The sequence below is a fragment of the Doryrhamphus excisus genome, chromosome 10, assembly GCF_030265055.1.
Source record: "Doryrhamphus excisus isolate RoL2022-K1 chromosome 10, RoL_Dexc_1.0, whole genome shotgun sequence".
NCBI classification, from domain to species: domain Eukaryota; kingdom Metazoa; phylum Chordata; class Actinopteri; order Syngnathiformes; family Syngnathidae; genus Doryrhamphus; species Doryrhamphus excisus.
The window spans coordinates 11376637-11398048 of record NC_080475.1 but is presented as its reverse complement, the minus strand read 5'-3'; the positions used below and the strand labels follow the sequence as shown (position 1 = coordinate 11398048).

General features: G+C 41.5%; 3 protein-coding genes across 8 annotated transcripts; all 3 read right to left on the bottom strand.

Annotated features, from left to right (window-relative positions):
* Window positions 1-1726: 1726 nt before the first annotated feature.
* On the bottom strand, window positions 1727-3775 carry mrgbp (MRG/MORF4L binding protein). Its single transcript, XM_058084621.1, has 5 exons — window positions 3559-3775; window positions 3062-3183; window positions 2725-2806; window positions 2566-2640; window positions 1727-2487 (listed from the first exon to the last, which is right to left on the bottom strand). The coding sequence occupies exons 1-5, from the start codon at window positions 3698-3700 to the stop codon at window positions 2273-2275; spliced, it is 636 nt and encodes a 211-aa protein (XP_057940604.1). The 5' UTR covers window positions 3701-3775; the 3' UTR covers window positions 1727-2272.
* Window positions 3776-4204: 429 nt separating this feature from the next.
* Window positions 4205-12573, bottom strand: hm13 (histocompatibility (minor) 13). Of its 3 annotated transcripts, XM_058085268.1 has the most exons (12): window positions 12157-12573; window positions 10347-10382; window positions 8911-9009; window positions 8374-8456; window positions 7409-7497; window positions 7256-7341; window positions 7051-7176; window positions 6909-6966; window positions 6703-6823; window positions 6480-6582; window positions 6323-6408; window positions 4205-5587 (listed from the first exon to the last, which is right to left on the bottom strand). In XM_058085268.1, the coding sequence occupies exons 1-12, from the start codon at window positions 12382-12384 to the stop codon at window positions 5515-5517; spliced, it is 1188 nt and encodes a 395-aa protein (XP_057941251.1). In that variant the 5' UTR covers window positions 12385-12573; the 3' UTR covers window positions 4205-5514. The 3 variants fall into 3 exon arrangements, with proteins under 3 accessions (XP_057941251.1, XP_057941252.1, XP_057941253.1); XM_058085269.1 differs by lacking the exon at window positions 10347-10382; XM_058085270.1 differs by lacking the exons at window positions 4205-5587; window positions 10347-10382 and adding an exon at window positions 5600-5904.
* A 707-nt stretch (window positions 12574-13280) lies between these two features.
* On the bottom strand, window positions 13281-18323 carry LOC131137382 (deoxyribonuclease-1-like). 4 transcript variants are annotated; one of them, XM_058085271.1, is made up of 10 exons: window positions 18180-18323; window positions 17193-17357; window positions 17020-17120; window positions 16611-16622; window positions 15444-15530; window positions 15108-15205; window positions 14903-15015; window positions 14619-14776; window positions 14444-14540; window positions 13281-14062 (listed from the first exon to the last, which is right to left on the bottom strand). In XM_058085271.1, the coding sequence occupies exons 2-10, from the start codon at window positions 17349-17351 to the stop codon at window positions 13937-13939; spliced, it is 951 nt and encodes a 316-aa protein (XP_057941254.1). In that variant the 5' UTR covers window positions 17352-17357; window positions 18180-18323; the 3' UTR covers window positions 13281-13936. The 4 variants fall into 4 exon arrangements, with proteins under 4 accessions (XP_057941254.1, XP_057941256.1, XP_057941255.1 ...); XM_058085273.1 differs by having other exon boundaries at window positions 17032-17120; XM_058085272.1 differs by lacking the exon at window positions 16611-16622.
* Between the last annotated feature and the right edge of the window lie 3089 nt (window positions 18324-21412).

Sequence of the window (21412 nt, the reverse complement as noted above, 5' to 3'; positions counted from 1 at the left end):
ATTGGCTTGATGTGTTCTGGACAGGATGTTAGTATGCCCCAAATCCTGCTAATTTAGTCAAGATTAGCTGCGGCCCAATGAGGAGTTAGCAAGCCATCAGGTGACCTTGAACACACTCTGTATGTGTGTGTGCGTGTTTCTTAGCATGCTTGCTTACTTAGGTGTTTACATAATCCTGGATGAATAAACATGAGATGATTTGTGAATAACCATGGTCACGCGCACACAGAGTGCTGACAGTGCCATGAATATTCAGTGAGACAACATTTTGTGTGTCTGGTTCTCACACTTGCTCCAGCGTGATTGACAGTCATCTTCATCGTGCCCTCCTCTTCCTCTCTGTGCTAATTAGATAGCTTTGTTTGCCTTGCGCGCTCTCGGGGAGGGGGTTCACACTTGATGATGCGTCAACTTGGATCGCCATGCCAACCACTGCCAGGGAAGGAGAAGGAGAACATGAATCGATGGCCAGAGTGACCGCTTTTGATTGACATTTCAATTTAAAACATCCTCGTTTGCACAGTGGGCTTTCGGGAAAAAAAAAACTCGGAAGATCACTTGAAAAGTAGTTTTTCCAAAATGTTTTTCCAAGTCAGATTGCCAGTCAGGAATGAGACCACAATAAATCATACATGATTAGCACAGGCAGGCAAAGCCCATTATTTTAATCTCTCCCCTTATGCTATGTAGCCAAGATGGTGGATTTAAAGGGCACCTATTATGCTTTTTCCACGTTTCTGTCCTATAAATGTTGTTAGAATGTTGTATTCTCGTGTTAAACCATGCCAAAGTTTAAGATAATGAAGTTCGCGAAATTGGAAGTGAGTCCTGAAAGAAGTTTGGGATGGCTCAAAACGTTCCGTTTCAGAGGGCGTGGTAAAACTGCCCCTTTGTGATGTCACAGAGGGGAGGACTTCCTTATAATGGTTCATCGTTAATGTGTGTTAATGTGTGACTACATTAAAACACAAATCAAAGGAAATACAGCTGGAATAGGTGCAGGTTCTAGAAAATCTAAAAAGTTTTCTGTGTGGGTTATTGTGTGTAGCTGCTCTACGGGAGACCACAAATCAATACAAAGGGTCAAAAAATTAGCATAACAGAACCCCTTAATAGTACAGGCCAAAGGTTTGGACACGCACAATAAAACCCCATGGTCCAAACCCCATTAATAAGACAAGAAAGTCCACGTAGTAACCCTGACAAGGCAAATCTGGGAAGTGAAAACCATTTCAGGTGACGACCTAGCTCATTGAAAGAACACCAAAGATCTGCAGTGCTATCAAAAAATATAAAGACATATGTGGTAACACTTTACAATAAAGTACATAAAATGACGGTAAATAATGAGGAACAAATCTACTGAACCACTACTCATAAGTTCCTCAGTAAAGTGGGCGTTACATCCTGACGTACGTGTTACCATAAACAATTAATTTAAATTATAGGCGGGGAGAAATGCAATTATGAATATTGATGTAAATCTGTGATTTTTTTTAAGTATTAGTAAGTGAACTGCTATGTAGCAACAAATATTAGTCTCTTAAAAGAACAAAGACAACGTCCATCGAGTACCTGAAGGTGACACGTGCCATTACCGCCCCCTTGTGGCTATACAGACGTATTACAACATTACGCTGGAACATGTCACAGAATGTTAAGTCACTAAGCAAGAAAGTTTGTTTTCAGTAATTAAATTAATTGAATAACATCTGTCCACAATGAGTTTGGTTAATCAATTTAATGACTAAACATCTGTTTCTTCCGGACACAAAAACTGAAATAAAAAATTAAATACAGTAAGAAAAAAAAATCCTAATGGCATCAAACGTAGATAAAAATAAAAACTAAAACATATAGCATTTTGTTTTCCAGCTGTACAACGAAACATTCGTAGTTTGGACCCCAAAACACGAGCAGCTCTGCGAGGCTAAACGCTAAGGCTAAGCTAGCAGGCTAATCCAGCATGCTAGTCGCAAGCTGCGGCCACTTCCTGTGTGTGTGTGACGCTCACAGACACAGAGCTGCCTGTCAGCTAGTCAGACTTTAAAAAACAACTGAGTGTTTGTCTCTAGTCGATAAAATCTGACGCAAGTAAACAAAGGTCACAAATGTCACATGACCAGGGGGGGCGGGGCGTTGCCACATATGGCCAATAAGGACGAGGAATTAAATAAGCGCGCTCTGACAACACGCTGGCTGCTTCCTGTCTGACAAGTCATGTGACAGGAAGTGTGCTCCCGTGACAACAGACCCCTTCGCCAGATCGGGCTCAGGTGCGCCTCCTTTTGGCTCCTCCAGGACTGGCAGGGTTGGAAGAGGACAAGAGTTTCTCCGCCGTCCGACTCCTCTTCCTCTTCTCTGCCTCCTTGCCGCCTCCCCCTCCTCCTCCACCACCACCTCCCGTGGCTCCGCCCTCAGCCCCTCCCTTGTCCTTCTCACGGCTGCCACTCGAGCGCTCAGACATCTTCACCGAGGAGTTACTTCCTACAAAGAGGCAACGTGTATGAGGTCACATGATCAGGTATTGTCGGGCATCTTCGAAGTGACAAAGTTGACGTTTACCTTCTTCGTGCGTCGCTGGAGGTTCTCGCTCCATCCTGAACTCTTCCTTTGCCTCTTCTTCAGAGCACAGCTTACCTATACACGCATAAATATGAGAGGGCGGGGCATATTGATTGGCATTTCAAGATATTTGAAATAACATATAAACACAACTTTCACCTTCTTTCACTTCCTGGATGATGTCATCAGGCAGAGAGAAGCTCTTCTCGGAGTTTGGAAACGGCAAGATCTCCGATTCATGCTGACTCACGCACACACAAATAAATTTACAGCAGTCTCATGTCAGCATCCTCACATAAAATTAACTTATATTTAATAATATTCACATTGCTTCACTTTTTACACTTTCATATGCAGTGTTAAAATCTGACTTATACAATTAAAGCTTTTAAGATGGACACAGTTTGACCCTGGAACAGATTATGATTATTTATATTGACATTTGTGTGTGTGTGTGTGTGTGTGTGTGTGTGTGTGCGCGTGCGTCTGTCCTCACCAGCGCCTGCATGTCGTACATTGTTCCAAGATGATCCCAGATGACGGAAGAGGAGATTTGGCGTCCGATGTTTTGACTAAACTTATCTCGGATGCAGATCATATGGAAGTGACGGTTGACTCCTGCGTTAACACAAGGCCCCATTGTAACGTAGAAAGTCACATGACCACACAGTCACATCCATTGATGAGGCTGATGAATGAGTTTGACACCCAAACTCTCAACCATTACATGTGTCAACCAATGAGAGCTTCTCGTATTAATGTTAGCATTTAACGTGCATGCTAGCATGAAAGCAACAACGCCAAACGTCCTTATATGTGCCTTAAAAGTCACGTGTTTTAGCAACATTCTAACACAACTCTTATTAAACCTCATTGTACTTATTCATAAAGCGACGGTGAGAGTTTAATATATCAAAACTGTCAAGTTTACAGGCCGAGGGAACGGCAGCTAGCACAGACTTGTTAGCTACTTGGCTACTGCGGGAGTCTTACCGACTGGTTTATGTCCAATCATGGCGTGGAAGAGACACACTTCCACCTCATGGCTCCACACAACCGACTCCTCCCCGGGGACCAAGGCCGAGTCTGGAGGCTTTTCGTCGGCCTGGTTCTGCGTCACGTCAGCCTCCCCCATCGTTAGCCAAGCAGAGCGGAGACAAGAGCCGCACTGCCCTGTTTTGTTTGGGATGTGTGACAAACGGAAATACAATACTACATCCGGGTTGTCGATTTAGTGTTTTTCAAAGTAAAAATAGGGCAACAAAACGATGTACTGTAAGTCAAATCATTTTTTTTATCTTAAATTATATTATACAATTGAATCCCTTCATGGGATATTTCAATAAATATTTTAAGTTGTATTTAATACAAGTCATGTACTTTAAATTTAAATTGAATAATAAATATAAAGTTTATAAGTAACTATAATGTATACACGTTAATGTATACACATTATAGTTACTGTTCTGAATATCCAAACAAAATCATGTAATCTTAAAATGAATATATACACACAAATCTGTATATTATTCACTTCATATTGTTCACATTTAAAAAAAAAAACATACAACTTGCTCAAGTTGCTACTAAAAAAGACACTGCTTCTGTGTGGCTTGTCAAAGTTAAACTGCTTTATGCATACAGTCAGCAAAACATGTTTATTTGAAATAAAATATAGTCCAGTTTTTAAACTACCTCCTAAAACAAACAAAAAGCAATTCATGTCAATTAAACTGACTAAACTTCACTGAAAGCATGACACTTATTGTTGTGGCCTTTTTTTTTTTCCTGTAACAAGATAGAAAACAAAACAAAAACACCAACATCAAGCATGACAACGCGACAAACAAGTCAAGTCAAGTCATGGAAAACAGATTTTCTACAGGCAATATTCAAAACAATAACTGCTTGCAAAAATACTGTGAAATAACCCAAAGGCTTAAAAGAAAATTCTCAGAAGATGAGCTTTTATTATGAAATTCCCATTGTGCCTTCTTAAGTGTACCTTTTATTGGAATAAACCTGATAAAAAAAATATCCTGAAAGTTGGATGAGGTGTGACAGGGGGTGTGATAGGACTTTAAATGCATTATGAGGATTATTTTAATGCTTCCTGCTGGAGCCCTTTTGAAGCCAATCTGTTCATTCCAGCTTTAAAGGGGACCTTTTATGCTCCCGACGCCTTTCTGAATGTAGTTACAATGTTGAATTGTGTTAAACGATGCCAAAGTTTCAGATAATGAGGTTTGCGTATTTGGAAGTGAGCCCTGAAAGACGTTTGGGATAGGTCAAAATGCTCTGTTTCAGAGGGCGTTGCAAAACATTGCATTCGCTCTTTATTCATTTATTATCAACTCCTAAAGCTCCTAAACCCTGAAGGTGGGACGTGGGTGGAATAAATTAAAACAGACCATTTTGGCAGGAAGCAACTCAATACAGAAGGTCAAGAAATGAGCATAATAGGTCCCCTTTAAGAAAAGAGTTCAGTTTGGGCTGAATTAAAAAAAAAAAAAAAAAAAAAAAAAAAAAAAAAAGAGTGCTTGGCTTGCTATGAGTGAAAAGGCACATCACATGTCATAACATACTAATAAACCGAATAAAAGACAAAAATGCTCCATTTGACTGAAGAACCTAATCAAACCATTTGGAAACAACCCTTTTTTTATTTGAGTTGAGTGAATTAATCTTTAAACTTAAGTTTATATAAAAAAAAAAAAATTCTCCCTCTCCATCATGTGATCAGTTCCTATATGTGGAGGCCCCGCCTCCTTCTGCTCTTTTTACAGCTTATTGGAGGAGGGGGTAATTCCTACACTCCCGCCCACCTCTGCAGACAGTCCACCAATTGAATTGCAGAATGACAAGTGACGGGAAGTGCATGAGGAAGCGGCTGGATGAGAAATGGCAAGCTGATGAGGGTATTTTGAGGGGTATGGTGGTCTTTGAATGTTATTGGTCCTTCTTTTCTGATTCTGATGAGTCGCCTTTGGCTAGTGCCTCCTCTGCAGAGGACTCCTCGTACCTGGGAGAGAGAGAGGCGGGAGCACAGGTGAGTTGGAGGTGGAGCTTCTGATGACATCACACAGGAAGAAGACATTAGCAGGAAGGCTAATGAAACAGTGGACATCTGAACAAAATGACGCTTCCACCCCCCTCCACCACAGCATTGAGGGGTGGCTCTACAAGGAAGTGGGCTGTAAGTGACGGCGGCGTGGGGAGGAGTCTGTCGCCATGGAAACGGCATCCATTGAGTTAGCCAGGCTGGCAGGAGAGCCGCTGACGGTGGGGAAGGAAGTAAGCCTAGGAGAGGCAGGAAGGATGTCCTCTGACGACTCATAGCTACCCACCAGTGGGAAGAGGGGGAGGGGGGTGGGGGAGGATAGGTAAGAGAAAGAGGGAGGGATAGGTGAGAGAAAATGAGCAGGAAAAAAAACAAAAGATTAAAAAAAGGTGAGGAAGAAGACGTGATAATGTGAAGGTGACAGTGGAGACACATTGAGGAAGAGGAAGCTGGAGTAGGTTTATGCAAGGCAGCGGTTGCAGAAGCAAGTTCACCTCAGCAGGAAGTAGAAAACAGGGAGGGGTTCCGAGTGCTCACAACTTTAGCCGAATAAGCTAGCGTGCATGTGCCAAAAGACACAGGAAGCAAAAGATGAAGAAGGCGGAGGAGGCAACTGAGACAAAATTCTACTCGTTCCCATGACGATGACAGCGGTTCTTGCCAGCATCACATGACCTGGTTGTTTTGGTTTCTCACCTGAACATCTCAGTGAGTTCCCCTTTGAAGAGCGCCACCACCACGGGGAAGCCGACACAAGCGGGGACCAGGTACAGCAGAGCGGGCTGACGAGACAACAACGTCCACAAGTTAGTTCAATATCACAAATGGCGACCTTTAACCTCTCCCATCTTACCTGTGCGTGTTTGAAAGTGTGCATGACGAAGATGGTGAGGCCCAGTCCAAAGATGTAGGCCAGGAAGCTGGAGTAGAAGTACGTCCTGCTGTTCTTATTCAGGCTGCAGATAGAAACCGAAGACATAAAAACAATAATAAACATAAATAATAAACAGGAAGAGGAGGAACATAAACAAAAAAAGGAGGTCACACCAGGTAGAAAAGAATGACGAGCGGCTTACCTGACGTCAAAACGCAAAAGAAGTGCGATGAATATTCCCGGGATAACAATATCGCCGAGACCCAGCATGGCAAAGTTGCTAGCGTCCATACCTTTCTCCAACAGGTCCTGAGGAAAGATCACTGCCGTGGCAGGGAAACCACATCAATCACTCGAACCTGGAACAGATTAATACCTGTGGGAATAATAAACAGCACGCATACTCACATTTGATTGGCGCCTCAAAGGACTTGGCCACGGTTACCATGACATTGGTACCAAACACCTGATGATCAATATAAATGACAAAAAGACACATTAAAGACTGATCAGCATCATCGGATGCGACTTAGATGTGTCAATCACTCACCCAGAAGACGTCATACACAAACAGCCCCCCCAGCAGAATGCAGCCTGTGCTGACGTTGTTCAGGTGGAGAAGTTCCACCCCATTGAGTGCGAAAGCCAGCCCAAAGAGGTTGTTAGCGATCCAGTGCTGTGATGTCAAAACACTGAGAAATGATTAACTGTTCGCGTTCATGACGAATAGTGAGCAGTGTATACGTGTTCAGTACCTTTTTTAGCAAGTACCAGACACCCACCACGCTGCTGGCTATCAGACACACCAGGTTGTTGGTGTCGAACTCATAGTTGATGATATCTACAAAGAAATACCACGATAATCAGTGTTATCAGTGTGAAAGGAGGAGCCACTCGTATGGTCTCACCTTCTTTGGCCTCGCCAGTGCCCTGCGTGAAGAGCAGCTGGTACTGTTTGATTGGCAGAGACGCTGGAAAGATTCTGGACAGCAGAGGACTTGGACACAGAGACACACCAAGAATTAATTAATGTGTATTAAGATAAGATAAGATATGCCTTTATTCGTCCCTCAGTTTGCACTGCACAGCAGCAACAGAACAGAATCAGTTAAGCAGTACAAAATACACAATATAAAAAATAAACAATATGAACAACACAAGTATTAACAAATTAACAATTTTACCCAGAGTTATATACAAATACAGTTTACAAGATTCATTCATTCATTCATTTTCTACCGCTTTTTCCTCACGAGGGTCGCGGGGGGTGCTGGAGCCTATCCCAGCTGTCTTCGAGCGAGAGGCGGGGTACACCCTGGACTGGTCCCCAGCCAATCACAGGGCACATATAGACAGACAAACAACCATTCACACTCACATTCATACCTATGGACAATTTGGAGTCGCCAATTAACCTAGCATGTTTTTGGAATGTGGGAGGAAACCGGAGTACCCGGAGAAAACCCACGCATGCACGAGGAGAACATGCAAACTCCACACAGAGATGGCCGAGAGTGGAATTGAACCCTGGTCTCCTAGCTGTGAGGTCTGCGCGCTAACCACTAGACCGCCGTGCCGCCCCAGTTTGCAAGATAATATGGAAATATATGACCAGTCTATACACTATGAGATCTTGCTAGTGAGTTAATATGAGGCATTATAAAAATACTGCACTTAAAACTGAATATATTGCACTTAAAGCTTAATATTGCACAGTGAATGGAGTATGGAATAATTATACTGAATATAAAAACAAAGTATTTCACAGATGTACACATCGGTGTAGAAGTCTATTGGGAGCAAACGACCTGCGATATGGCTCCTATCGTGTTAGTTTAATGAGCGTGCTCACATAGAAGGGCGGCCATCTTACCTCATAGTATGAGACAGTGCAAGCACACCAAGCATGAAGAAGTAGACGGACAGGAGCAAGTTGATGTACTCTTGAGAAAACACCTGAAACACACTTCAGCATGAAGCACGAGTGCAGCCTGCTATGATCAACAGCTAGAAGGTAACTGTGTGGACGTAAAGTGTAATGTGGTGTCTGAAATATGTCAGTATACTTAAAATAAGTACAATGTGCGTAAGTGCTGATATTATAGTGCTTTGGTGTGGTTCCACAGTGACCAGAAAGGACTACTGCAATATGTACCCACTTCTTTTTTTTTTCATTCCTTTTTACTGCACTAACGTCACAAATTTGTCACTGGCTGCTTCCGTGATGCATTCAAAACCCCGACACCAGTTTGTGTTCACCAGCTGTGACTGTTAGTGAACTAATACTTAGTGGTGTAGCCAGGTTTTGCCCTGTCGCTTGCCAAATGTCATGCTGTGTTTGCCCATCCACTTGCTTATTGCTTACTTCTGTGACATGCTGATGTGATTGTGGGTTGAGGAGGAAGGTCACCTTGAAGAAGAGGTAGAGTCCAAAGAGAGTACAGCTGGCGATGATGGGGAACCGGGCAGCATCTCGGCTGGTGATGGTCTCTGGCATGTCCGATGCGTTCTGCAGACCACAAAGGAGACGTGTATGTCAAGACATGACGAGAACCTTCGTCATGTTCGAATTATCTTCACAAAGACTTTTTTTTTTTGGACCGACAGCTGGTGGTATTATGAGAGCAGGATGTTGACAACTCGCACTGACACAGGAGAGGACTCTCATCTAGCCCACCCCACCCCACAGACACAACAAGGACAGAAGGGACACATCAGGGCAGGAAATAAAAAGTAGAGAAAGTAAGGAAAGCAGTCAATGTAATGGAATATACAACATGTAGATTAAAGTAATACATAAAAGGTCACTGGGTGACAGTATATATGTATAGCACAATCCTGCATTGTGTCTTCACCTTTTTTTACACCTAACATATTTAATTGCTTAATAAAATAATAATAATAAGGCCACAGTTTCACCTAGAAACAGATTAAGTCATTCATTCATTCATTTTCAACCGCTTTTCCTCACAAGGGTTGCGGGGAGTGCTGGAGCCTATCCCAGCTGTCTTCGAGCGAGAGGCGGGGTACACCCTGGACTGGTGGCCAGCCAATCACAGGTCACATATAGACAAACAACCATTCACACTCACATTCATACCTATGGACAATTTGGAGTGGCTAATTAATCTAGCATGTTTTTGGAATGTGGGAGGAAACCGGAGTACCCGGAGAAAACCCACGCATGCACGGGGAGAACATGCAAACTCCACACAGAGATGGCCGAGGGTGGAATTGAACCCTGGTCTCCTAGCTGTGAGGTCTGCGCGCTAACCACTCGACCGCCGTGCAGCCAAGGTTAAGTCACTTTACACTAATTTACTGACTTAATGATGCAGATTCCATCTGCCAATTAGCTCCGCCCCCGCTGCGAATCCAGTCTATATCGATATGAACGATATGCTTTTAATACAATAAAAAATAAAATAGTTAAAATAAAAAAAAACTTAAAAAATATATTAGGAAAGCAGGAAGTGAACAAATGTAACAGTTACTGATTGTAAAAGTACCAGATGGAGGGGTAGGATTTAATAAGCTTTGCTTCTTCCTACTCCTTTTGGACATGTGGAACTGTGAACTGATTATGTGATGCATTCAATTGTAATCTGATGCATGTTCAAATGAAATAAAACCACTACCAAATATCAAAAATTAATAATATCAATATGTCACCCAGCCCTAGCCACACATAATGTACATACACACACTGACAACAGTGACTACTTAACACATGTTAACAAAGTTGTCAAGGTGATTGATTGAACTACCCCCCTCACACATGCACAGACACGCACTATAGGTGTGTATGTTCATGCATGTGGTGGCATAAAATACTCTCATACTCACTCTGTAGCCTGACTCGTACCCTTTGTCTCCGAGCTCCTACGGACACAACAGACACTCACAGACGTGCAATAAGACACACATGCACAGACGAGAGAGGGAGAGACAGAAGATGAGGGCTGAATCAAGTTTGAGTGGGGGAAGAAAAAGCACATTACTGTATCGTAAAAAGAGGACTTGACCATCTTGTGAGAGACAGCAGGAAGTGCAAACAGAAGAATGGAAGTCAACACAAATATGTTGTTAAAGTCTCTGTCATCCTATTCTGCTCTCACGCCACTTTATTCTCTACAAAAACACAAACCACCACATTCTCATGTGGGCATGGCCCCATTTGGTGATGTTGATTTAAGTCAGTGGTTCTCCATTATTTTATGTCATCTAATTATAATCATATTTTGGCGTCTGATCCGGAAATATCGGAAGTACAGTTGGCATTGGCTCTAGCCGTCCACATTGTGCTATAGAATGATGAGTTAGATAAAAATGCATAAAATGTTTTATACTTTGGACATTTGTAACACTGATTTATGAAGTGTTTTACATTAAAAAGGTCAGTAAAACAAAAAAAATTTAAATTTTGTTTTAAAAATATTTTTCAGTCCAAACTTTTCAACGCATATATGAGTCTAATTTGCAAGTAGGCTACTGTCAGTAGGATGTACAATGTGCCAGTCTCGTCTCCTGTTGAGCCATATATTATGGAAAGCAGGAAGTGAACAAATATAACAGTTACTGATTGTAAAAGTACCAGATGGAGGGCTAAGATTTAATAAGCTTTGCTTCTTCCTACTCCTTTTGGACATGTGGAACTGTTAACTGATCATGTGATGCACACAATTGTAATCTGATGCATGTTCAAATTAAATAAAACCATTACCATTGAAAATGTTTGCTTGAAATTATTTTATACCTATTATAAATTATCTGTTTAAGTGAAATGTATATTTCAATGCCCATTTAGTTGTCATAACGGCAATTAACATCGGCTAGCTCATTTGTTTAAATGCATTTAGTTCATGTTGAATACAGCATCAAGATATTGTTTTGTATCGTATATACTGTATGTCATAATTGCCATGATATATCTTTGTATATTCAGTTATACAGTGCTTCAAAGTAAATGATCCATAGTCTATATAGTCTTTATTGAGAATCTGCTATCTGTCCGGTGAACTTGGAAGTATCCGTTTGGTTAACCTAGGTTAGATGCCAAGATGTCTGCTAGCTGTACTGTAATGTGTTTATATTGAAAACTGGAACTAACCTTGCATTAAACAGAAACTTCATACTGAAAAGGGTGCTTTAGACAACCATTTACATTGTGTACATTCAAGAGACTATATTTGGTTGTATTTTCAAAGTGAATGTCACAAGCAGAGGAGCTTTTGGCAGAAGCCATCTTGTTTTTTTTTTGTTTGTTTGGGCAGCCATCTTGGGTTTAATTTCTGTTTATTCAAGTATGACGTCATACTAGATGTTTGTGAAGGTGACCATGCGCATGCGTGGACCCAGTTATTTCAAGCCAGCAAGCTAAAGTACACGTCACGCACACGGCTGCTGATCATCTTATCAGAGCTCTATTGATTCTGTCTGAAGGCTGGCCAAGATTCGGCTTAAAGTTCATGACGATGTAAACAAAACCCGACATAAACACTCACCAACAAGTCACTGTAAATAAACACTCGCTAATGGCTTTGCTAGCACACGCGTCATGTTTTAAGTTGAATGTTCATGGAAACAAGGCTTCCAAAGCAGCTCGCTAGCTTGATGCTGCGCTAAGCTAGCGGTGGATTCTCTCAGGCTCCCCTACCTTAGACTTCGAGCAGGCCACTGAGCGTAGGGCTCCGAAGAAGATGGGCACCAGCGCCATGAGCACCAGGCTGCCATATGCCAGCGCGGTGCCCTCTGGGGTGGGCACAAACTTGGCCGACGCGTTGACAGCGTCCATCCCGCTGGAGTCGGTGGTGTTCAGTGCGTCCAGGAGCGCGGCGGCGGCGGCCTGCGGGGCCGAAGCCGGGGCTTGTTCCGCCTCAGACATAGCTCTTCGGGGGTGGAGGGTCTTCGAAGGACCTCGGGTGGCGCTGAAGGTTTGCAGGAAGCAGGTCTATAGATGGAGGAAGAAGAGGAGACGAAAGCTTGTCATTCATGGACGAGCTTCTCTGTTTCCCCCCTCTTCTTTTGCGGCTAAGGCCACGTTTCTTAAAGCAAAGATAGGAAACACAGACAGGACGTCTCACTCCGTCGGTGTTTTTCTTTCCATGGACGCTACAGTAAAAACAAAACAAAACAGACTTTACGTAATAAAGACAATAATGCAATGCTAATAATTATAATGTTTCACGTTAACGTTACAAGCAACAAGAAAAAATCTGTGAATGAGACACAAAAAAGATTGTATAATACCAATAACAACCAGCAATTCAACACACCAGACAAGAAAATACCTTTCAAAACGTTGTGTGCAAGAAACGTACTAAGAGAACCACCAAGATGTCTGGCTTTTACACCTTTGTGTGCTCATTAAACAAAGCAACACAAGTCCTGTACAGTATTGACAAAATAGACGATCTCTGTTTTGATGAAGCGGTTCTTTCCTGGTGAAGCAGCAGCGCCTCTCTCAGGCAACAGAGCAGGACTATACACCTGTGGTCCCCAAACCTTTTGCCTGTAAGACCTCCCTACAACGCCTGGGCATGCTCCTGATGAGGCGGCAGATGTTCTCCTGAGGGATCTCCACCCCGACCTGGATTAAAGCATCTGCCAACTCCTGAACAGTCTGTGTATCCCGCTTTGGGAACCTCGGCTCTACACAAGAAGTACCAGGAAATCTGCTTTTCTTCACAGAAGTCACATTGTATTGTCTCTTCAAATTAATGTTAAAAAATACTTCATTGTAAACTCATTGTTTTGTGTGTCAGACATCATCACTTCCTTATGATCATAGAGTACAATTTTATTTCATACAATAGCTTTTCAATTTGAACATAAAAAGGTAAAAAAAACACAACCACCCCAAAACACTGCAAACAAACATACTGTACATGACATTCATGTATTCATGATTCCATAAAGATCACTTTGTGAGGTTTTGTTGTCGCAAAATTTGGCATCTTTCATTTTTCACTGACACTTAAACCATAAAAATGTTACAAATAATACATGGCTAATTTACTAGCTAACCTAATTAACTTAAGCTTAGGTTAATTGGCAACTATAAATTGTCCATAGGTATGAATGACAGTGTGAATGGTTGTTTGTCTATATGTGCCCTGTGATTGGCTGGCCACCAGTCCAGGCTGTACCCCGCCTCTAACTCAGAGTCCGCTGGGATAGGCTCCATCATACCTGTGGATAGCGGATAAGCAGCATAGAAGATGGATGGATGAACCAGCTAAAAAATATAAACCAGTCAACACTGAAGACAACACTGACAAAGAAGCGTCTTCAAGACATCATGTGACTTAGCATCTGCTTGCTCAAATTCATTCACGCAATTAGTGTGGTAATAGACGTGCCTAAAGGGTTCCAGGGTGGGAGTTACAACCATATCAAGTCCATGATTGGGAGCATGTAAAAAAAAAAAAAAAAAATCACAGAGACGACAGGAAGGAGTGGATCACTGCGCTGACCAGGAGCAGAAGGGGTGTGGCCTGAGTAGCCAGGGCGTAGCTCTTTAGCCTTACCTCCACAGGGAAGTGATCGCTCACCTCCAGCACCTGCGCTGACAAAAACACATTAAGACGTTTGTAACCTCATTGCACATTGTTCTAGAAGTGGGGTGTCCTAATTTGTTCCACAGAGGGCCACATAAAAAAAAACAAAGTAATTCTATCATTTATTTATTTGGCTCATTTTCGGCCCTTTGTATAGAGATGTGGACTCCTTTAGAGCAGCTATACACAATAACCCACACAAAGATCTTCCAGAATCTACACCCATTCCAGCTGTATTTCCTTGGATTTCCAAAACGGTCTGTTTGTAATGTACCCTTAGGTACCAATAAAGTAACCTTTGACCTTTTGCGTCACCCTGATGTATAACATCTAACAAACTTACTAACATGTAAAGACAAAAAGACAACAGAACGATTTTCTTACCCTCGCCCTCGCCAATTTGTACTCCTGAGCATAGTTGAAGACCCTGGCAGAGAACGGAACGATGGCCTTCAAGAAGGACTTCCCGTACACGACAATTCTGCCACGTGAGAAACACACCAGATGACACCATACACTGAAACAATAACAACAAAAACACATAAGCATTGACACCTACCGGTCATATGCACAGCTAGTTTCATCTGTGATGGTGGTATCCATTTTGTCCTTGATGAGCCAGGAGAAGCTGGTGTTGGTGAACAGTCGGATGTTCTTCTTGTCATTTCGGGTCACATAGGCGCAGCTGGCATGGAAATCACCCAAGAATATGACGTTCTATACACAAAACACAAAGAATGGAGCACCTCAAGGCTCTGTCCTCTGCCATTTGACATTTCCGAACCGTGAATATTGTTTATTATTGCAGCCCTAGTAACTAGTTATGTTTTCAGTAACCGTCACCTTGTTGTCCCATTTTTTCAACACTTCCTTGAAGACGTCGTACAGGCGGTCGAGCTCCTGGACGGCTTTGCCGGGGTCTGTGTGCAGCCCGACCAGAACGAAGTTCTTGACAGCTGAGAAGAATAAAATCATCATCATAAAATAACATGGTGTTGTGATACGCTAACACGATGTGTGAAAGGACAACTGTGTGTCGCTCGCCGACCTGTTTTGTTGCTGTGGAAGTGAACGGCTAGTGGAGGTCTGAGAAACTGTTGCTGGTTCTGGTACTGATATCGGTCCAGCACACTAACAGTCTCTGTCCTGTTAAGATTTAAACACAGGGACAAATGTCCACTTTCTGTCCACCAGTCAACACATTGTGCTGTGTCTAGCACCACCCTATGACTGTATTTGGTAGTGCAGCAGCATAGTACCAAATTGGGGCGGTTATTTTTGTACCCATGAAAACTTTATGAAAATGGAAACACAATAAAAATACTATTTAGGGAAACGTGTCGGCTAAGGGTGCATCATGGGAAAATTGGCAGTGGGGTCTCACCTGTAGATGAAGACGTACTTCTGCATGTCGCTGGGGGACTTGCCCAGACTAGAACTGGACTCGGAGCGGTAGTGGTATCCTTCATACCTCCAAAGGAAACACACATAGATCAAGCACTAAGCAGCAACATACAACATGTCTTTTGACCTCATTTAATTAGTCTTTTAGAGAAATACATGTCTTTGGACTGAAAAGTTGTTATGATCAATAATTCATAATTAATTTTGAGCTAATAGATGTGTGTTTTGGGCAAACAGTAAAACTGTTTGTCAGTTGAGTGTCGACACAGACTCACTAAAGATAGCAATACAAACGTGTGCCGTGTCTGAACATGTCTGCATCTGTCACGTGCTGTTGGCTGTCATTTTTTTTTCTGCAGCGTCTTTTTTATTGTAAGAGACCTCACCAGTATACCCGCCTCCGCCCCCATATTGATTATTACCTGCCACAAACAAAGATTAATCACATGATCATGTCCCTATTTAACATCCAGACATGCACATGCTTTGCATCAATCAAATAGAATCTAATTATTTTCCCTAGGGGATGCTCTGATCGATCGGCCGCTGATCAAAATCGTACAATTTCCGTGAAAAAGCACCAGATCGACATATGCCCGAAAAAGTCCTTTCACACTTGACTGAGTATGGTGAATTTTGGAGGATCATGATGTGATCGCCAGGTAAACCGCAGCTAATTTAGCCAAAAATGTGCTGTACATGAGGGTACTGCTTGTCTTAATTGGAGTATGATACATGAAAGTACTACTAGAACGCCATCAAACCTTTTACTCTCAAATCCAAAGTCTCCTTATGGAAGGTTCACTAATGGTCGGTATTGGAATCGGCAGCCTAAAACACTGATCGGAGCATCCCGAATTTTCACCAACCAATTAGTGAGCGGCACTAGCATGGCGGCTGTTAGTGACCTGGTTAGTCGGGGGAGGGAAGGGAAGATAAAAGGACAGACACTAGAACAGTACTGATATGTGTACTCACTTTTGTCAGATACTGTAACAAAAACACGCTAAAACATTTAAATGATATAAATGTGATGTGTTGCATGAGAAAGTGCTGTGATTGCAGCCAATCAGATTAGTAGACGATTGATTGCCGTGATTGCTTTGGGATTAAAAGCCGACATGCATTCTGTGAGACTCCTTCGTACCTTTGAGCTTCCCTGTCGGGGGTCAGAAAGCAGACATGACGTCACCTCGATGCATCGACGCGTCGCTGCAATGTTAAAGGTCACCAACACCACACCACTACTACTCCTACCACCTAGACACACTTAGGCGTCCATCAATGCTACACAAATGCCGCCGGACAAGTGTTAAATTCAAGATATTCCGTTTTGTGACCTGCTGAGCCTCATGCGCAGCTCATTAAGGGAAAGAAATTCAGAAGAACGCCATTTTGCTTCTGTTTCCATTATTCAACATTTGGTTACAGTGGGAATATTTAGTGGAATGAAGGTGACAAGCTAACAGCACCACGGTGACAACTATATGGCGTCTCGATGCACTTGTCTAGCGAACACAACAAACGCCACGGCGGGGCGTGGCCTGCTTCAGTACCTTCCACTGTACCTGTTGAGAGACGACAGTAGTGCTTTGATGGCGGAGCCGTCAGAGTCCGTCACCTCCTGTAGGAGGATGATGTCACAGCGCGATATGATCTACGAAATGGGCGCACACTTTATTAGTTCACAGCACATAAATAAAACATACAGGAAGTGTGTGTGTGATACCCGTGTCAGTGTGTGTAACACTTTGAAGTTCGCTGCCTTCTGTGAGTCGAACTTTTGCACATTGTAGGCACAGATCCTGAACCCGGAGACGGCCTCACCCTCGACCATTGCGAACAGGAAGGGAAGGAGGAGAGGAAGATGATGACAGCAACTCCTCATGGTGGACTGTGGATTAAACACACATTTAACACATTTGACTGTTGCTATAGTAGGTCACATGTGAAGCTGGAGCACAACACCACAATGGGCTCAGTGTATTAATAATGCCAACAATATTATATGCTAACTGCAAAATATTGGTGTACATTTTCAATGTTAACCAAAAAAACATGCTAGGTTCCACTGTATCAGTGAATACTGTGACATAGTGACAACGGATTAAATAAATTATCTTCCTACTCCTTTTCAGACATGTTGAATGCATGTTTGAAATAAACTAATCCTTTACCATTACTATAAAATATTGTAATAATAACAATAATATTTCCTATGGGGAAACATTGGCGGTTTTGAAACTGCCTGTTTCACAATTCCAAAGACAAAAACGCTGACGTGCAAACGCGACAAATTCAACTGCTCTTCATTACAATTTCGCAACAAATTGAGCATTAAGGTTTTCTATTTCGAGTATGTATTTCCATGCCTACTTGAACCGTAGTGTTCTAGTTAAGGAGCTAAACCTACCTGTAGTTAAACATTGAACCCGCCCACTTTGCGCTTTACATGATTGATTGACATACCTGACATCCACTTCCGGTGTGCGCGGTACTACTTTACAATTCGTATTCGGTCATTTAGGATTGTTTGTTTATTAGCTGGTGTTTCTTAGTGGAAACGTATACACCCGAGACTACGGGACAGACCACACTAAGTTTTAACAAGTCAGCAAAATCTCGACTTTGAGCGACAAGCAATAACGAAACAACGAGACGCCACTTTGACGGACCGAAGCGGAAGTGAAAACAGCAAATAACAGCAAGCTCTTACCTGAACAGCTGAGCCCAAAGTTCTGGAAGGCTTCGGCTTAGTTCTTGAACAATCAAGGTGGCGGCTCTCTTACTTCCGTTCTACCCACCTACCTACCTACCTTCCTACCTGACTGACTGACGGATTGGCTCCTCCCACTAGCAGGGTTGCCAGATGCTAAGTATTTTCTCCCAAAAGTCACCCTACTAAGAAAGATAACTAAGCAAATACACAAACATAGATACTGTAAATGCTGCACCATGTGAGCATATAAATAAATATGTATGCTCGATAAAAAAAAATCTATATATGCCACCGCAAGGTATGCTGAGTAAGCAACATTTTGTCATGTTTGTCACGTTTTTGACTTGATTGCACAACATGTGGAGGAGCTACCATACTCTTTAATAGCCAATGTGTTATTGTTCATAGTTCATATCGTTGCCGCTAGACTACCCAGCATGCCTTGCTGGTATTTGGAAATAAGTTTTAAGTTAAGTGTTATGTTTTGGGTTTAGTTGTTGTTTATCACCTAGTAGTATACAGTATATACATAGTAGTAGTTGATTTATGTGATGCATTACCTTGATGTGGATGTGTTTTGTTTTTGTTTTGTTGCACTGTGAGCAAGTATGTTGTTCTGCTTGATCACCACGTGATTGATGTATGGGATCTTTGGCGTACACATGAAGCCAAACATGTGTCCAGAGTTGATCCTTTGCTTTAATTCCATGCACCTGTCAATCCAGTGAGAAAAGGCACACACTGTCACCATCACGGCTGCACGTCACCGCAATCACAACACAAAAAAAGTCAACAACTGTACCGATGGCGCCCGTGATAAAATACATTTTAGACGTCACGACAAGGCCGCTCGGCACTCATGCAAGTGATGCAAACTGCCACAAACAATTGGATACCTGAGTGAATCCAACACACAATTGAGAGAAGCCCCAGGCCACAACAGGAAAGTCAGACAAAAATATCATAAAGCACAAAAAAAACATCACATTTGAGGCACTTGTGGTAGAACGTTGTTGATCATTCAATGCTGCACACATCTTCAAGCCTACCTGGCCTCCCTGTCATTTGGATGAGATCCGGTTCGATTCCGCGACTCAAAATTGTCCATAGGTATGAATGTGAGTGTGAATGGTTGTTTGTCTATATGTGCCCTGTGATTGGCTGGCTACCAGTCCAGGGTGTACCCCGCCTCTCGCCTGAAAACAGCTGGGATAGGCTCCAGCATGCCCGCGCCACTCGTCATGATAAGCGGTATAGAAAATAAATAATGATATAAGTAGTTTTGGGATGCAATAAATTATGTAAAAATATATTTTTTATCATTACTACACTATTTTCTGGGTTCGATTCCTGGCATGGGCATCTCTGTGTGGAGTTTGCATGTTCTCCCCGTGGAGAACTCCGGTTTCCTCCCACATTCCAAAAACATGCTAGGTTAATTACAGACTCCAAATTGTCCATAGGTATGAATGTGAGTGTGAATGGTTGTTTGTCTATATGTGCCCTGTGATTGGCTGGCCACCAGTCCAGGGTGTACCCCGCCTCTTGCCAGAAAACAGCTGGGATAGGCTCCAGCATGCCCGCGCCACTCGTCATGATAAGCGGTATGGAAAATAAATAATGATATAAGTAGTTTTGGGTCATTTGTGATGCAATAAATTATGTAAAAATATATTTTTTTATCATTACTACAGTATTTTCTGGGTTCGATTCCTGGTATGGGCATCATGTGTGGAGTTTGCATGCTCTCCCCGTGGAGAACTCCGGTTTCCTCCCACATTCCAAAAACATGCTAGGTTAATTGGCGACTCCAAATTGTCCATAGGTATGAATGTGAGTGTGAATGGTTGTTTGTCGATATGTGCCCTGTGATTGGCTGGCTACCAGTTCGGGGTGTACCCCGCCTCTCGGAAAAAGTATTAACGCAACCCTAATGAGGATAAGTGGCATAGAAAATGGACGGATGGACTATTTTCTCAAGCATGCACATCAACAACAAAATTCCAATTTTTTTAACCCAACTTCGGGTTGTTCAGCCTTGTCGGTAGCCTGTGCTTAACCGAGTATCTTTCCAAAAGTATCATACCAAAATAACTAAAATCACTAAACACCTATCACCGTTTCATGTACAAGGTCAGATAAATACGAGTTAGCTCTTTGACGTTTTGTTTTGCTACATTAAAATAGTTTTCCTGAACAAAAAAAACATCTAACGTGTGGAACGCTCGACACAAAACACTTGGCTGATTCGCTGGGCTAGGATACGTCGCTTAAGTGCATGCTACGACGTTGACGCAAAATATTTTGTCATAACAAAAGCTTTTGTTTTTTCACAGCTAGGTTTACAAACACTTACACTGATTTCTGCTTCACCCGTCGATACCTTTACATGGCAGTTTGACATTTTTGTTTCAGCTACGTGAATTAGCATAATGGTATTATAACGGTTTACGCGGAGAAAATAATATTGTTGTTAAAGGTCCTCTTTAAAAAGCAGGCTTCCCTACACACCTTTTTTTTTAAGTTTATAAGCTAATTTTCTAAAACTTGGCCAAGATAGTTTTATAATAATAATAATAATGATAATAATAATAATAATTATTATGCACAATATAATAATTATAATAATCATAATTATTATTGTTATTATTATTATTATGCATAATAATAATGATAATAATAATAATAATAATGTCATGGTATGGAAAATATGTATCATATTGGAACAAATTTTTGTCCTGAGCATATATGCAAATCTCCTGTTCTATGCACCTTGCAATAGAGGGGCACATTGAATCATAATAATAATTATAATAATAATATTGTTAATAATAATATAATAATAACAATAATAATAATAATTATTATTGTTATTATTATTAGCATTATGCATAACATAATAATAATAATTATTGTTATATATTATCAATTATTATAATAATATAATAATAATTATTATTATGCATAATAATAATAATTATTATTATTATTGTTATTATTATTATCATTATTATGCATAATATAATAATAATAATAATTATTATTATTATATATAATTATGTATTATTATTATAATAATATAATAATAATTATTATTATGCATAATAATAATAATAATAATTATTATTATTATTATATTATTATTATTAACAATATCATTATTATAATTATTATTATGATTCAATGTGCCCCTCTATTGCAAGGTGCATAGAACAGGAGATTTGCATATA

Coding starts and splice junctions, on each gene's coding strand:
- mrgbp (XM_058084621.1), bottom strand. CDS start 3,700: ATGGGGGAGGCTGACGTGACGCAGAACCAGGCCGACGAAAAGCCTCCA. Junction 2,807..3,061: donor TGTACGACATGCAGGCGCTG/GTGAGGACAGAC, acceptor TGCGTGAGTCAG/CATGAATCGGAGATCTTGCC. Junction 2,641..2,724: donor CATCCAGGAAGTGAAAGAAG/GTGAAAGTTGTG, acceptor ATGCGTGTATAG/GTAAGCTGTGCTCTGAAGAA.
- hm13 (XM_058085270.1), bottom strand. CDS start 12,384: ATGTCTGAGGCGGAACAAGCCCCGGCTTCGGCCCCGCAGGCCGCCGCC. Junction 6,824..6,908: donor CTTTGAGGCGCCAATCAAAT/GTGAGTATGCGT, acceptor CTGCCACGGCAG/TGATCTTTCCTCAGGACCTG. Junction 5,905..6,322: donor GAACTCACTGAGATGTTCAG/GTGAGAAACCAA, acceptor ACTGGTGGGTAG/CTATGAGTCGTCAGAGGACA.
- LOC131137382 (XM_058085271.1), bottom strand. CDS start 17,351: ATGAGGAGTTGCTGTCATCATCTTCCTCTCCTCCTTCCCTTCCTGTTC. Junction 15,016..15,107: donor CTTCCACAGCAACAAAACAG/GTCGGCGAGCGA, acceptor TATTCTTCTCAG/CTGTCAAGAACTTCGTTCTG. Junction 14,063..14,443: donor ACAAATTGGCGAGGGCGAGG/GTAAGAAAATCG, acceptor TTGTCAGCGCAG/GTGCTGGAGGTGAGCGATCA.